Source organism: Sturnira hondurensis, unplaced genomic scaffold, assembly GCF_014824575.4.
Source record: "Sturnira hondurensis isolate 20B ecotype Veracruz unplaced genomic scaffold, ASM1482457v3 Scaffold0011880, whole genome shotgun sequence".
NCBI lineage: Eukaryota > Metazoa > Chordata > Mammalia > Chiroptera > Phyllostomidae > Sturnira > Sturnira hondurensis.
The window spans coordinates 443,755-459,931 of NW_028084511.1; the positions used below are offsets into that span (position 1 = coordinate 443,755).

The following is a 16,177-nucleotide window of genomic DNA, read 5'->3' on the forward strand; positions in this document are numbered from 1 at the left end:
AGACAGAAAATAAGTAGCATAGATGGTAGGTAAAAAATAGATAGAGGAGAGGGCAAGAATAGTAGGGGAAATATAGAATCTAAAGAACTTGAGACACGTGGGCATAAACTAAAGGGGGGAATGATAGGGGAGGGGTGTGTAGGGTGGAGGGGAATGAAGGGAGGAATAGAACAACTGTAATGGTATAATCAATAAAATATATTTAAAAAAATAAAAACTATTTATGTTTTTAAGCAGGTATGGGAAACAATACTCTTGACTATTTTAGGCATATGTCTTAGCTCAAATTCCTGAGCAAAAAAGAAAAAATATCCGCAGAGGAGAGATGGCACTTCCCACTTTTGTACCAAAGTGTTGGGAGAGGGCTTTGATACAGGGTCAATAGCAAGATGCATCACTGTCAGGCCCCCACAGGTGGACCTGGCCTGAGCTAGGAAAGAAGAGCTCACCTGGAGTTGGTGAGACCAGGTAGCTACTGGCAAAATCAGATTCCTCGGCTGCTTTCAGTTTCCAAAACCGACATGCAATCTCACCTCCTCCTTAAAGACACCCTGGGTGTGAGGTAGGGCTTATTATCACCATGTTGTAGATAAATTAAAATGATATAGGCTAAAAATGGACTCTAAGCCATGCCTTGTGAACCTATTTTTAGATTTCCACAATATTTTTATCAGCAAACAAATGTACCTATACACACAAACGGGCTAGTTTAGGAGGGATTCTGCCATTCTGGACTTCTTTGAGAAATTCCAAGAAAGTTAGGGCTGTTTTCATTTCATTTTTAAGATGCTAGTGTAGTCAGCACCATGGAACCAAATTTAAGCATCTGTAAAATTCCAGCCCCGACACTACCCTGGGGTGCGGGGTACAGGGGCCCGGAGGGGCTCTGCAGAGTTTTGTTGAGTTATTGTTGCTTGAGTTGTCTTTCCAGTCTGAAAGGGAAGACAGTCCTGAGTGGCAAGAGATACATGCCTACAATTGCAAGCCCTTTTTAGTAAATGCCCTAAGAAAGGGAGGTCAGGGACTATCTCATTGTTTGTGGGAAAAAACAGTCAATTCTCCAGGCAGCTTGCTACTTTCCCAGCAGGCATTTTCACGGGAGGCCGGGGTCATCATCCTAAGGACATGCTGTACTCTGCCAGAGTCTCTGCTACAGCTTGGTGTCTCTTGGCGCAGAGGTTTGCACGGAGTGGTTACTGTATGCTGAGAGTTCTGCAATTCTCAGGAGCACAAGGAAACTTTAAGGGGTGATAGAGATGTTCCTTATCCCAACTATGGTGGTGGCTTCACAGGTGTATACATACAGGGTCCAGCAGAAGTAACGCCTGCTGGAGTGTGGTTGGTGGGGTCATAATATGGGTGTAGTAATTTATAGCTCTAATTTGAACGTTTCACCTAAAATGTCCCATGGTGTGCTTGAGTGTGATGTTGTTACGTTAAAAAATTACACACTTATGATTTTGTAATAAAAAGGGGGCATTATTTGTGCTCGACCCTGTATATGTCAAAACTCTTCAAATTGTACCCTTTAATTAGGTGCAGTTTATTGTATGCAAGTTACACCCCAACAAAGCTGATTTAAAAGTGGAGCCAGGGTCTTCTCAGGGTCCCTCCTTGAGGCTGCTAGAAACGATGTTGATATTACTGTTTATTCAAATCTTTCCAGGCAAAGGTCGATGGGTGTCCTTGAGAGGAGCACTCAGAGGAGCCAGGCTAATGTCTGGTCAAGGAGAAAACCTTTGTCAGAGGGAGACATCAGGGAAAACATGTGGGACTGTTTAAATTCTTTGCCACAGGCATATAACTTTTTTAAAGCTATTTTTAATTTAGGTATCTGGACTTGAAGTTAATCAACAAAGGAAGGAGGTAGCTGTCGGGATATCTAGCTAAGTGGTGGCATAACGCAGTTTAGAAGGGAGCACCAGGGGGGCACCTGCAGGCGGCGAGTCAGGGACAGTCGCCAGGGCGCAGGCCCAGAGGCTGGAGAAGGGCCGCCCGCCTGCACCTCCCAAGTGTTGACACACGGGGGCAGCCTTGGCTGCTGATCTACGGAAGCACGCCGCCAAATGGTGCTGGCTTAGGGAGACAAAGCCCTGAGCCACGGACGAAACCGAGGCGTCTGCCGCTTCCCGGAGCAAAACGCCAAGATCCGGCTGGCAAAAAGAACGCTTATCTTAAAGGATCACTGATGTCAAAAGGGGATTCCCCTCACGCTGTGGTTCCACTGGGGATCGAACCCAGGACCTTCTGCGTGTAAAGCAGATGTGCTAACCGCTACACTATGGAACCGCACGTGAAAACTTGCTCGCCAAGGTCGAATAACTCCACACAAAGACCTTTTGCTGTCCGACGTGGAATGAGGCTGAGATTTGATGCCGAGCGATCTTTCAGGGAGAGAAACTCTCAAGATAATTTCAGCCTCTGAAGCACAGCTTCGACCCACGCTTTTCCTTGGCGACACAGACGACATTATTTCGTGAAGAATGAAAGCGTGACCTAACCAGCGGTGAATGTCCCCGGGCAAACGCCGCTCATGCTTTGATGTAAGTAGCGCAACAATCTCCACAGGCGCTTGGCTCTGTGGCGCAATGGATAGCGCATTGGACTTCTAGATAGGTGGAGGCATTCAAAGGTTGTGGGTTCGAGTCCCACCAGAGTTGCTTTTATTTTGCTATATGGGGGGGGGATAATAGAAGTAGAAAAACAACAAAATACTTAACTCATTTTAATTCTCTAATCCGACTCTCCCACCACGAGACGGAAAGACACTCACTCCAGTTCCTTCTGGGGTGCGCAGTGGTGAATGAAGGGGTGAGGAATCCCTCTGCTTGAATCTGCCTTCTCAATCAGTTTCACGTGGCTCCAGAATTTCTGGAACCTGGAGACGAAAAATTAGCAGGATGTGATAAAAGTTACTAAGATTCCCCTCCCCCCGCTTTACAGTACTATTCTTTTACGTCAGGAATAAAATTTTTACATAGTTCTGCAACTTTGCAGTAGCTTGGTCCCGTTCAGATTATCAGCCAAATAATATGAGGTAGTTGGGGGTGTTAGGATGGTCAGGTGGTTAAGGCCCTGGACTTAAAACCTACGTAGGCTTCTACTCTGGCAGGTTCAAGCCCCACCTCTGGAAGAAGATGCCCGTTTTCTCCAAACTTTATAAAAAAAGAGAAGGACAACTCCTGAAAAGTTTGACCATGGTGAACCGTTTGTAGTATGCTACAGCCCTGGGATTTTTCCCCACGTGACAGTTAACGTGTATTTGCCAAACAAACATCTTCAGAATTGATGACTTGGAAACTAGAAATCACCTGCATTGTGAGGGAAACGCATTGCGCAGGAAAGACATTCACTATTTGAAATTAGTCGAGTTATTTCTTAAAATCCTACTTTGTGACAAGTACTGTTTGTTCTAAATCCTGGGGTTGTGGAAATGCAGAAAGAAAAAAGAAAAATGCAAAAGTAAACAAAAAACATCAGCAACTAAAAAAGACAAGGTCCCAACCAACAAAGTTACTGCCCAGCAGCATTTTTATGACAGGATGGCAGAGGAACGAGGTTTATAAACCAATTTGCCTGGTTTGTAAACAAGCAAATACATAGAATTTCAGATGGCAATAAGCGCTCTAAGGAAAATAAAACGAGGACAAAGTTATTCCAGTTGATGATACGATCTTTCACCTTCACAGGAATGCTCTTCCCTTCTCTCTGCTCAGCAGCCATTGTGGCCGCAGTAGGTAGAACCGTGATTGAGACGCTGAGGTCAGGCCAAAGGCTCGCTAACTCCCCCAGGGCACAGGGGGCTCTTTTCTTGGTGCGGGGCGGGGTGGGGGGCGATGGGGAGGAGCCAGTGTTCTCAGCTGAGTCTGGACGCAATCGTCTGATGCTTAAGGACCCACGTCTTTATTTGTGAAAACGGTGCCTAATTCATTTGTAATTTTTCAGTACCAGCAACTCTCCTCCAACACCTTGGGACCTGGAGGGATTTCTGGGAGGGAATCCCTCCTAGCAAGGAAATCCGTGCTTTTAACATTTCTCTGCTGGGACCTGTAGGAAACAGGGATCAGGAACGCTTGATCTGAAGGGCTGCCTCAATGATCCCAGATGGTGGAATAATTTGCAGACTACATCTTTTTTGTTCCTCACATGTTTTTATTAGGAAAAGAAGACATGCTTTTTTTTTTTAATCCAATAATACAGATGTCCCTAAAGAAAGTAGCAAGAGCCCCTTCTCACACACTTCATCACCATTCCTGAAAATGTTTGTCGGTTCGTTTTATTCTTAAACATCCCACCTATGTGCAAGCGCCAAAAATACAAATATATGTAATTTAAGGATTCAGACACATAACCTCTAATCTTTTCATCAGTATTACATACATTGCATAGCACTTTGGGTTGTTTTTGCTTAACATGGGAAGATTTCCCTACAGATCACCTTTTAAACGCCGCTCACAGTTCCCGGCCCGTTTCTCCGCGGAAGAAGGCAGGCCTCACGGGCCGCCCACTCGGTGGCGTCGCTGAGATCCGAGGGCTGCAAAGGCGGTGAGGCTCCGCCCCAGGGGGTTGGTTCCCTTCCAGAGTCCTCACCCCATACGTCAAGGAACCGCACGGCGATGCAGGAGCAGGACGATTGCAACATATTGGCTCATTAATTACATGCGGGACAGAGCTGCCCAGGGTAACAGTACTTCCTGAAAACTTCCTGAATTCTGGATCGTAGCTTGTCTGATCAAGACTTTTCCAATGAAGGCTTCAGAAAAATGTTCGGAGTCCCTAGCGCACGTGCTCCCTCCCTTTGGCTCGGAATTCTTTCCCCAAGACCTCGGGGTGCAGCCACCTCGNGGCTGCGGGGGGGGGGGGGGGGGGGGGGGGGGGGGGGGGGGGGGGGGGGGGGGGGTTCCCCGGGACCTGCAAGGGCGGGTTTCCCACCACTGCCGCGCTGGACTGGGCGCTTCTTCGCTGCGCGTCTTTGCGCCGCAGGGAGGCCCGGACCCGGCCTTCGCAGCCCCAAAAGCTCGCTCACGCTGCTCCCGGGGCGCAGCACGCTTTCAGGGAATGTCCCAGAGATGGTTTGAAGCCTAACCAATGATCAATAATGCCCCACCCACAAGACGCTCTAAGTGCTCCGCAAAGATTGGGGTGAGACCCAGGTGAGGATTAGGAACCCTGCTGCGCCCCCGGAGGCCCTAAACCCGGAGAATTCCCCTTGAAGGGGAACTCAGTTTCCTTTAGGACGCGGGGGCGGTTATTTTCTCCAGAGTCTTCCTGCGATAGGAAAAAGGAGAAACAAAGACTCCATTTCGCCGAAACGCCTGCTGGAGCTCGGTTCTGCACTTTCACTTCGCGGGGAATCAGCCCCGAGGCTCCGCGTTTCAGTCCCGGCGGGAGCGCCGGGAGGCCACTCGGTCTGTGTTATGTGGATCCCCTCCCAGAGAGCCCTCCTGCGGACCCGGATAGCTCAGCCGGCAGAACATCAGACCTCTAATCTGAGGGTCCGGGGTTCGAGTCCCAGTGCTGGAGGAGTATTTTTAAACAGGTCCCCACCCCCCCCACCCCCTCCCCCAATTCAGGTGTGTGCCGAGGCCACTCTTACTGCATAGGTAGGAGTTTGTGCCCAACGCAGCTGGGCCTGGCTTTCCGCGGATTTGGCTGTTAGGGGAAAGGTGAGGCTCGTGCTTCATTCCCCGCGATCTCTTTCAGCTTCGTGCACTTCTCTGTCTGCGGGTGTTTTCCTGAGCACCGGAGTGTGTTATGTTTCCGTGCAAAACAGCAACACACGCAGACGCAGAGCCGCTGCACACGTATCGTCAGAGCCACGCCAGAGTAGCGCGCCGCTTTGGACGCTGAACGGTTCTGGCTTTTTAAAAAATTATTATTATTAAAACCGCGCTGAGAAAGTGGAGCTTCCAAAAACCATTTCAGACCAAGACATGTGCTTGTACATCAACTTCTCCAGCTGGGGACCTTCCTTCACCAGGTTTCCAACGCTCTTTGCTGGAGAGGAAAACGTTTTAAAGGACCGCCTTCGGGTCTGCAGTGCACGGAAACCCCACAACAAGTCCCGCAAACTGGCTTCACAGTGGCTCACCCAACGCCTCTGCCTTGCGCCCCGGCCATGCCGGCCACCGCGCTGGGAATCCTGCTGCGTGTCGCCGCCTAAGGCCCAACAGTCTAGACCGGGTGACAAGGGGATGGGCGCGGATCATTGCATTGTTTGTGGCTTCTTTAAGAGGCTCGAGCTCTTTGTCCCCTCCTACTGCTGAATCTACTGTAGGTGCATTGTCGTGCGCCCGCTGAGATGCTATAAGGACGGCAAAGGACTCCACTCTCATGCAAAAGACCTGCCGAAACCCGGGATCGAACCAGGGACCTTTAGATCTTCAGTCTAACGCTCTCCCAACTGAGCTATTTCGGCGAGCTGGGGGGAGGTGCTCTACACTGTTCCTGAAATTTAAAATTTAAAAAAAATTCCATCTTCATCCTTTCAGTTTCTGATTTCACCTTGCAAATAGTACCGTTTTTAGCTCTGAGGTTTTGAAAGCCGTGGATGAGAAAACCAGTTCTTGTCATGTGAGGAGACGTTTGCTTTGGGCCTTGTCCCTGGCTGTCTTTTGTCTCCCTAATGCTTTCTCTACATCCCCCGCCCCGGGTTCTAATGAAAGTAAAGCCAGTCCCTTACTAAATGCCTACTGTGTGCCCAGCACGTGATCCACGTGGAGCCATTCAATCCTCACACCTACCCCTGCTGTGAGGTGTGGTAATTTTTTTAAAAAATAACTATTTTGCTCCAAATTCTCCAGAGTTGAACCAGAGCTACCAGCTCCAAAGCCCAAAAAAACTCTTGGTAGAGACGGACTTCAGTTTTTTTTCCCCTTACTTTTCACCGAAGGGTGAAAACCACAGTTAGAATGGGCGTGAACTTGAGAAGAAGGGCGAGAGAACTAGGAGGTCTCAGGGCTCTCCACCCTTGTCCTCTCCTTCCCCGGGCCTGCTCTGTTCTCATTCAGCCACAAAATGGAGCAAAGGAACGCACTTCCCAAGGTTGTCCAAGGTGAACTTGATCACTTTCCAGGGGATTCCCTCAGGAAGAAGAAAAACTCCACGGTTCGCTGGAACTGCTTGCACTGTTTCTATCCTTGGAATGCCAGAAGAGCCCCGTGATTCACTTTCTTCGGGAAAGAAACCCCTGGTGACCAACCAGTCCACTCCTCCCTGGATCAGTGACCACAGCTGTCCCTTTAGCATGTACTAACCCACACGAGTCACGTGAACATGGACTTACTCTCTTGGGCCTATTTGGAATGAATTTCTCTGAAATGGTTCTCACCTACTTCAGTACGTTATGTTTTGTTTCCAGCTTAGGAGGCTCTTTAATAATAATAGCTACAATGTATTGAAATGTTGCTTTTAGGCTAAGACTCTATGAAGCACGGCTCAAACGTGTTATTTTATTTCATCACTCCAAGTTTATGAGATGGATGTTGCTGAGGAAGCTGCACGAATTGTGGGTTGCTGTGCGCCCACCAGCAAGAGACTCCTACGCGGCCTGTGGAGGCCCCATCCCACTGACCAGGGCTCCCTGGATACCGCAGTCCATCAGCTAAGAGGGCGGCAGACTGGCGCAGCCCCCATCCCCATCCTCTTAATGGGGAGAGCAAGCAACAGACTTTCTCTTGTTGCCTGGTAGAACCAAGGAAGGCTCACTCTCCAGCTAAGCAGGGATGGTCCGTTCAACCTCACCGGAACATTAGTTCGGCCGTGGGGAACCTGCGCCTGTGCATCTCTTGGATATACATCCCAACTTCCTCAAAATCTTTCAGGACCCCGATGATTCCTTATTAATTTGTAGTTAGTGGGAGTTAACTATTCTGTTTCCCAAATACAAGGACTTGCCTCATTCCAGTCCCCTGGATACAGTCTTTCCCCATATGCACCCTCTTCCTCCCACCAGCAGAAGCTACCATCTCAGCCTCAGCTCCTCCCGGTACTCAGGGTCTCACTTTGAGGGCAGGGGAGAAATCTGACTTCGTTTGAGGGGATGGACTGCTTTGCTTGGTACGTCCGTCAGATTCTGGTTGGTCATCTCTCCCCTTTCAGAGCACAGAAAATTCTCTAGCAGGGCAGGAAGGTGGGGTCGCAGGCTTTAGCGAGAGAACACCCAAGAGAGTGTCCGCCGCGGACAGGAGGGCCAAGGTGGGCAGAGACTGTGGAGGGGGTGCCCCGGGAACGTCCTGAAGGTGTCTGTTCCCCATTCTTTAATTACAGCAGTGGTGGGAACCCCGCAGGCCCATCTAGTTCCTACAGTCACGCGCTTGCAGCATGTCAGTCAGTCCTGGAGTCGCCCTGCCTGGGCTTTTCCCAGCAAAGCGGTTGGATTGGCCGGATTTCACTCTCTTCTCTAGAGGAAAACGCTAACACTGTCTGCTAAAGCTGGGTCTCCGGGAGAGGGGGGTGGGGAGGGGAGAGAGGGGGAGGGGAGGGGGGAGGAGGGAAAGGGAGAGAAGAAAGACCCTCTCACCGGGGCTCACACCATCCTTCTCCAGCTGAATCCACACTCCCCACTTCTCACCCACAAACACTCTTTTAATCTTCTGGGCCTTTGCATGTGCTGTTCCCTCTATCCCTCTAACTGGAACGCCACCTCCTTTTCACTGCACCCCATGCACCTTTGGGAAGGCAGCCTAACCGCCCACGGCCCCGGGCAGCTCCTGGTGGCCAGCGCCATGCCCGGCCCTCTGCTCCCCGCGCTGTAGGCCGAGCGGGCCAGTGTGCGGGCAGCAAGGCTTTGAGAGGCAGGGCAGTCGGTGCCTCAAGCAGAGGAACGTGCAGGTGCTTTCGGGGGAACGACTCGGCGGCGTGCGGAGTAGAACCTGGCAGGAAAAAATAGAAAGCGCTGGCGCCGTGCCTTAAATTGGGCCGGTGAACACACAGCGCAGTGTGCAGGTGAAGTGTGGAACTGTGCACCCGAAACCTGCATGATTTTGTTTACCAGTGTTACCCAGTAAATGCAACCTTAAAAAAAATGAAGAAAGAGCTTCCTGTCCCCACCCCCCACCAAAAGCTGTGACGGGTCCTCCTCGTTAATCCGGCTGGACCCGAGGAAGCCCAGCAGGTCCCCAGCCCCGCTAAGCCCCGCCCACTCGGGGCGAGCCGCGCACGGAGGCGGTTCGGATCCTGCCGCCGCCGTGGAGTCCGGAACCGGGAGACAGGAGGGAGGTTCTGGGAAGACTTGAAAGAAAGCGTGCGGCGCGTGGGGAGGGCGCAGTGTCACCTGGACCCCGGATCGAGGAAGGGACCCCGACTTCGCGCCTCGCCGGTTTCCAGTCTCCTCCCACCTTCCCACGGGTAGGAAAAAAGCCCCACCCTCCCACTGGTAGCAAAGAGCAAAGAACGGCCTCCGTGTCCACCACGAGCAGGTCACCGACCGCGTGCGCATGAAAATGACGGAGATCTGTCACGAAGAGGAACGGAGTGCCCCTTGACGCGGGAGCCTAAAACCTCTGCCGAAACCCGGGATCGAACCAGGGACCTTTAGATCTTCAGTCTAACGCTCTCCCAACTGAGCTATTTCGGCGGCTCCCGGGGTGGGGTCCTCCACGTGTGTACAAGAAACAGTGTCATCGTCACAAATCGGGTCAGTATGGAAGTCCAGCTGGGGGCTAAGTATTCAGTAAATACCGCAGAAGTCAGGAGACAGGCTTCTGTTACAAGCCAGAAGTGACAACTAATTTTACTTTTCTCGTTTGCTTCACTGGCTGCCTGCAGTCTGCTTTCCTCATTTACAAGTAAAGCGTGAACTTCTTTTGATGCCAGTACAATAGTATAAACTATGTCACTCGTTTTAACCCGCGCACGGTACCGAGTTGTGTGGGTATAACATAACCCACTTAATCAAATTGCTAATGGTGGACATTTTGACTTTTCCCCTCTAGTTTCCATTATTCAAAAACAATATTGTAATGACTATCCTTTTGTATTTATTTGTTATTCTTGTGAGAAGATAGATTTCTTCCAAGGTCAAAAGATAGGAACATTTTGAGTTTTTCGGCTATTGTCATATTGGACTCAACAACTATACGGAAGGAGGCAGTAAGGCCATTTTTCGAATTTTTTAAAGGCTTCAAGTGTGGACTTATAATGTTACTTCCAGCCGAGGTGCACGAGTCATTGTATCTGCACGTTGAAAGCATTGTTTTGCTAAACCTAAATATTTCAAATGTACCTTGTTTTTTGTCATTCCACCTTGGCACTTAAAAAGCTTTAAATATATAGGACCCGGCTGGGTAACTCAGGTGATTAGAGTCATCCCTCTATGCCAAGGTTGTGGGTTGGCTCTACTGGCCGGGGCACATACAAGCAGCAACCAGTGACTGCATAAATAAGTGGAACAACATATCAAGCTCTCTCTCTCTCTAAAAATCAATCCATCCATCCATCCACCAATCAATCAGTAAAGTGGAATTGGCTCAGACCTCTCTCAAACTTCTGAGAAGCAGGCTCTGGTTTTAATGATATCCCCTGATCTGCTAGCTGTATTCCGCCTCCTCCCATTTCATAATTTTGCACCCTTTGTGTTCAAATAACGAGGGTGGGGCAAAAGCAGGTTCACAGTTGTTTGCATGGAAAATAATACAGTAACCAATAATAAGAAAGGAATAAACTCTGTTTTGCATACTCATAACTGCTAGCCAACTTTTGCCCCACCTGTATGTATAATTGCACTAGTCCCAGCCCCAAGGGAATTGGAATCTCTGCTCATGGGGCTCAGGATTATGTAACTGTTAAAGCTGCCCAGGTGATTTTAATGTGTAACCTCTCTCAGCATCCCGTTCCTCTGTCCTCACACAAAAAGGTAACCGTTACACATAGCTCATGTTTTAAATTGCTTACTCAACCTCTCCACAAGCCATCTCCAACTCAGAATGTCCCAAAATGAACCTGTATTTCCTCTAAACTTGTTCATCTTACTACCTCTTCCATCCAAGTTTCCCAAGCCAGAAAAATACAAATTTCTTCCTCCTTCCCACCTTCTGTTCTTCACCCATGATGGCACACAAGTGCCAGTCATTGCAGTTCGATATTTCTGGGACCCCCTCCTCTTCTTTTCATTCTCAAGTCTTCGCCAAACTCTTCATGGATCTTCCCCTCTATAGATCAGTTTTCGTACTGGAACCCATCATCCTGCTTAAAAACCCTTCCCTGGCTCCCTAGCTGAGAACAAAAACCAAGGCTTCTTTACATGGTACGTAAAGACTCTCCGACCTTGGGCTCTGCCACTCCTCAGCATCATATCAGTGCCTCTCCTCAACTCTAACCTCGAGTCATTCATGCAGCCTTCCCCACTCAGGATGCGGTCCCTGAGTTTGCTCATCATTGTCCACGCAGCACTTTTGACATTGCCCTTCGGCCAACCGCCATTAAAACTGCAACTCGAAACTTCGAGTCTGTCTCCTAAGTTCTAGAAACCCCCAACATGTCCCAGTGCCCTCCCTCTGATCCCTGTAGGCTGGTTGCCCCTGTACAGTGAGTGCTTTCACAGAGCGCTGGTCAAACTGGATTGTAACTGCCGTCTGCGTCCCTAGTGTATGTTACTTGGCAGGCCGGAGTAATGTTCGATGAATGACGACATGCCTAGCTGTATCTCAGGGCCAGCGGGTTCTTCACGAACTTCTCATATCACCTGGTCATACTCAGATGTGCCCTCTGCAAGGCCATATATATATATATATATATATATATATATATATATATGGAAGGTTCTGAGCTCTTTAGTGCTTGCCTTTAAAGATTCTTCATCTGACTACCCTACCGCCTTCCCCTGAGGGACGAGGGATGTCTATGAACTAAGAGGGGCACTCCACTTGAAAAGAGGAAAGCCTGAAGAGGATACAACCAGATTATTTTAGGAGTTTGGGAAGAGAAAGCCACGAAGGCTGGGAATGCTTCCCGTGGGGCAGGGCAGACTTCTGGGTAAAAGCTTCATAAACTTTTAGAAGCAAGCTCTAAATTTTCGTAACAATCTTAGAGTTTCATAAGGTATACACCTTATAATGAGTAGAGTCTACAGATGTTTCTACGCTTCCTTTTCAGACTATACTGTAGGTTGGTTTTCACTTACCTTGCTGGAAGCAGAGCAGATCCTTGAAAAGTATAGGTTTAACATGTTTGTGGGTTCTTCAAAGGTCCCTGGGAAGTATAGCAATTTGCAGTTTTGCTGAGTCATAATTTTGAAATCATGAGTGTGGTGGACCTCTGTCCCAACCCATAATGCCACAGTAGCCCACCGAAGGACTAAAGGAGGGATTAAAATGTGCCAGGTGCCCTAACTAGAGGGTGTAGCTCAGTGGATTGAGCGTGGGCTTGCAAACTAAGGGGTCACGGGTCAATTCCCCAGCAGGGCACATTCCTGGATTGTAGGCCAGTTCCCAGTGGGGGACACACGACAGGAGAGGCAACCGTACATAGATTATTTCTCTCCCTCTCTCCTTCCCTTCCTCTCTAAAGAATAAAATCTTTTTAAATATTAAAAATAAAATGTGTCAGGTGTATTTGACTGCTCCAAAAATAATAAAATGTGATGTATAATAAAACGTGTTCAATGTGTTCAGGTGTGTTAGTGGAAGATATACCACAGGGGTGTTCAAGACTGCGGGATGCAGCTCTGACAAATGTCTATGTCTATTGTGATGGCTTTTAACTTGCCAGTGAAAAAAATGGTGCTGAAACTTACATCAAGCCCAGCATTGGGAATCATTGGGAATCAGGCAGTTGACTTGAACAGGTAAGCTGCCTCTCCAGGACCAGGCTAGAAAACCTTTCTCTGACAACCTAGCTAATCTAATCTTGTGGACATGAGTCTTGAGGTGTCAAGGAGGCCGAACTTCAAGAATGCTCCTTCCTACAGGCAGAACCCCCAAAGTGGTACTATCCACTTTAATAAGCCTCTGGAAACAGCACAGCATTTCTACAGGATGTGATCCAATCCAGGGGTAAACAACTTTATCAGCTGCCTTCCACCCCGGCTCCTCCTGGAACACAGGGTTGACGGGGTCACAGTCACCGGGGTTAAACAAACTCGGCTCTGAATTCCAACAGTGTGACTAACCAGCTACATGACCTTCAGTGGAACTGATAGTTACTTCCGTGCCTCCCTCCATATTCAACATGATTGTGAACATTAACCTCTTAAAGTGGTTTAAGCGTAAGCCAGACAACCCCGAGTTCCTGTCTCAGCACCCCGGACCCAGAAGCAGGTGCTCAGTGAAGTGCAGGCCTCCCACAGGGCAGGTGCTGGGCTTGCTCTCTGGTGGAGGCCCCCCAGGCCCCTTTGATTACTCACTCTGCCCTGAACTCCACGGTTAACCTAAACAAGCATCTTCACTGTTCTTACTTCTAAGGTCTTTAAAGTCAATACCCACTTGCTTATGTTTGGAAATACAGATTTGAATCCCTATATGAAACAGCCAAAAAGTTAGGAACCTAAACAGGCCAGAGAAACTGAACTTTATTTCTGAGGTGAAACAGGCCCAGCATGTGACACTGGAAACCGCCCCCTCTACCAAAGTGAGACGCTGTCCATCACGCCACAGCGAAGCGCTGGGAGCTGTCAAAACCACTCCTGCTCACGGGGGCTCCAGAATATTGCTGAACAGCTGAAACGTCTGGAAATCAGTGCCCTGTTGTTCCATTTCCTGTGAAGATCAGCACCCCAAGAACAAGCCACCATTGGGCCAGTTCCCCACCTCCTCCCACCACTTCCTACCCCATAGAAGTGAACAGACAAACAATATGAGTTTTTAAAAATTATTTAATTTAGTAGTTTTCTTGGAAAAAACAATAAGGCAAAAAAACTGAAAATATATATAGTTTTGTTTTGTTTTGTTTTCATGGGACTTTAGTTTTTCACCTGAAGGACTCGAAGCTGCCTCTATCAGCAGGAATCTGACCAGGGGATCAGGCCGGAAGTGTAGTACAGACGGTGGAAGAGGAAATGGGGCAGGAAGCAGGGACGTTCAGTTTAGTTGGGGGATCCTCGCTCTAGGCCCCCCAAGTCATCAGGCCTTCACTTTTCTGGATCTCCTTGAAAGAAGCCCCAAGGCAATCCCCTGCTTCTATTGGGAACCAGATTCTTAGGAGGAAATCCCCCCAGCAGTTGCCCCGTCTCAAGTCGGGGGAGGGGGGGCGGGGGGGGGGGAAGGGAGGAGGGACGGAGTGCTAGCTCACCCAGCAGAAACCCAGCTGCCCTGGAGGGTTGGCTTCCTCCGGCATGACACTGCCCCCTGGGGCCCACACTGGCTGGGGCTCAGCAGTTGGGGAACAGAAACAAAAAAACGCGAACAAAAGGCATACAAAGGAAGGCACCTCAATGTGTGATCCTCAACCAAGGCTGGGCTGCGCGGGGTGAGATTTCGGAACCAGACAACTCAAACAAATACAGAAAAAGTGAAGGAAGCCAGAGCCCAGCAGGGGTTCTCTCTCCCACGCCTCGGGGTGCTGCTCTCGCCCCGAGTCCAGGAAGAGAGCTGTTTTGGGAGACAGCGGTGTGAGCAGTGACTGGTGTGAGCTGTGACTCGGACAGAGGCAGGGCCAATCTGGAGATTACCCTCCGCACTCTCGACCCACACTCCCCCAGCCCCCGCCCCCCACACTAAAGAAAGGCCGGAGGTGAGGATTTCATTTTCATGAGTCAGGAAATTAGGAGAGCAGACTTCAGACAGCTGTGGGCACCCTAGGCCCCAAGTCACAGATCACGTCCCTGCTCAGTGACTGCTGGGCCAGACCAACCCCACTCAGGTTCTGAATGCGTCTGCCCCTAAAGGGCGGAAAGTGGAGGAGGCTCCAGTCCACACCTTCATATCCAAGCGAGTCCCAGGGAGACCAGCAATATCAAAAAAAAAAAAAAAAAAAAAAAAAGAACAAGATTCTTAAAAGGAAGAAGGAAAATCAAACAAAAAATTAGATTTTTCTCTACATATGTATAATATACAGATTTTTAACACATTATTCCATAGGTGGCTCCAGTCCATGGGGCTTGAGAGGTGGTGACAACTTTCATTCCAGATGAACCGCTTCTCTCAAATTCTGCAGGAGATCAGAATGGGACAGGATAGGTTTCGCTCCCCGCTGGGGCAGAGACCCAAACTGGTACCGTGCGGAGAGAAGCGAAGTGAGAAAGGAAATGAAGGACGGGAGTGAGGAGGAAGCCAGAAAGCAAAGGTGGCTGGCAGTCTTTTCCCAGCCCGCCAGTTCTCGGGAGTTCTCTGCTGGAGGGGGGCGGCAGAGCCCTCCTACCAACCCTGAAGCGGCCTCAGGTGCTGTCGAAGGAGATGGAGAACAGCCGAAAGATGCTCACCGTGGTGGAGACAGAAACGTCCAAGAACGTGCCTCAGGGTTCCAACCTGACAGAACAGTTCTCCTTCTGAGTGTCCCAAGACGCAGTCATCCCCACAGGGACACACCACGACACAGGCCCCACTGGTGAGCGCATCTCGTAAGGTCCACCCCAAGCTCCACCGCAATCGTGCGCACTGCCTCCATTGATAAGCCTGACATGTTTCCTTCTACAGGAACTTCTAAAACCAGCTCTTACTCTGAACAGCACCAAAATGCCCCTGAATCATGATCTTGCGCAGACCTTGGCTAAGCAGGACACTACAAGGGGAGGCTGAACGACATCATCTCGAGTGGGGGCCGAGGGGAAGGAAGAGCCAGGAACACTTGCCTCTACAGAAGTGGGCCTCGACCTTTCAGCCAGCAAACCTCTCCCTCACAAACACAGGAGTCTATTACGTTGATTTCAGTTTCAATCAGCTAAGGCAACCAGCCAATCACCACCACTGGTGTCTGCTTCTGGTGATTGATTTGGAAAAAATGATTGGTTAAGACAGGCAAACTTGAGGAAAGCCCTCGGGAAGGGTATCCCCAGCTTTCCCGGGCATCTTCTGTCCCCTTGGCCTTTGGCTCCTCCTCCTTTTCCTTACTGTTGGTTCAGAAAATGTTCGGGCATAAGCTCCAGTCCTGTTTTTCTTTAGACTCCCAGTATCCTCCCCTATAAATATGGGTTAACTCCTTGGTAACAGGGTCTTCCTTCGCCTCAAACCACAGTGCCTTATAGGGATCGCAGGGTGTGCCTGGAAGGGAAAGGGGGCAAAGAAGAACCAGTTAGAGCCCCTAA

General features: G+C 49.5%; 1 protein-coding gene, 1 long non-coding RNA gene and 4 other non-coding genes across 6 annotated transcripts in view; 2 read left to right on the forward strand and 4 right to left on the reverse strand.

Annotated features, from left to right (window-relative positions):
* Positions 1-2,216: 2,216 nt before the first annotated feature.
* Positions 2,217-2,289, reverse strand: TRNAV-UAC (transfer RNA valine (anticodon UAC)). Its single transcript has one exon. It is a non-coding gene; the product is annotated as a tRNA-Val (tRNA).
* A 285-nt stretch (positions 2,290-2,574) lies between these two features.
* Positions 2,575-2,660, forward strand: TRNAR-UCU (transfer RNA arginine (anticodon UCU)). Its single transcript is given in 2 exon segments — positions 2,575-2,611; positions 2,625-2,660. It is a non-coding gene; the product is annotated as a tRNA-Arg (tRNA).
* Positions 2,661-6,345: 3,685 nt separating this feature from the next.
* Positions 6,346-6,418, reverse strand: TRNAF-GAA (transfer RNA phenylalanine (anticodon GAA)). Its single transcript has one exon. It is a non-coding gene; the product is annotated as a tRNA-Phe (tRNA).
* Positions 6,419-6,742: 324 nt separating this feature from the next.
* Positions 6,743-15,350, forward strand: LOC118996877 (uncharacterized). Its single transcript, XR_005068569.1, has 3 exons — positions 6,743-6,755; positions 13,286-13,290; positions 15,286-15,350. It is a non-coding gene; the product is annotated as an uncharacterized LOC118996877 (long non-coding RNA).
* On the reverse strand, positions 9,505-9,577 carry TRNAF-GAA (transfer RNA phenylalanine (anticodon GAA)). The gene has a single exon. It is a non-coding gene; the product is annotated as a tRNA-Phe (tRNA).
* OSBP (oxysterol binding protein) overlaps positions 14,947-16,177 on the reverse strand; it is a 32,624-nt gene continuing 31,393 nt past the window's right edge. The window contains exon 14 of the mRNA XM_037060463.1: positions 14,947-16,133. Within this exon, the coding sequence (XP_036916358.1) occupies positions 15,991-16,133 (143 nt within the window). The 3' untranslated portion in view covers positions 14,947-15,990. The remainder of the gene's footprint in view (positions 16,134-16,177) is intronic.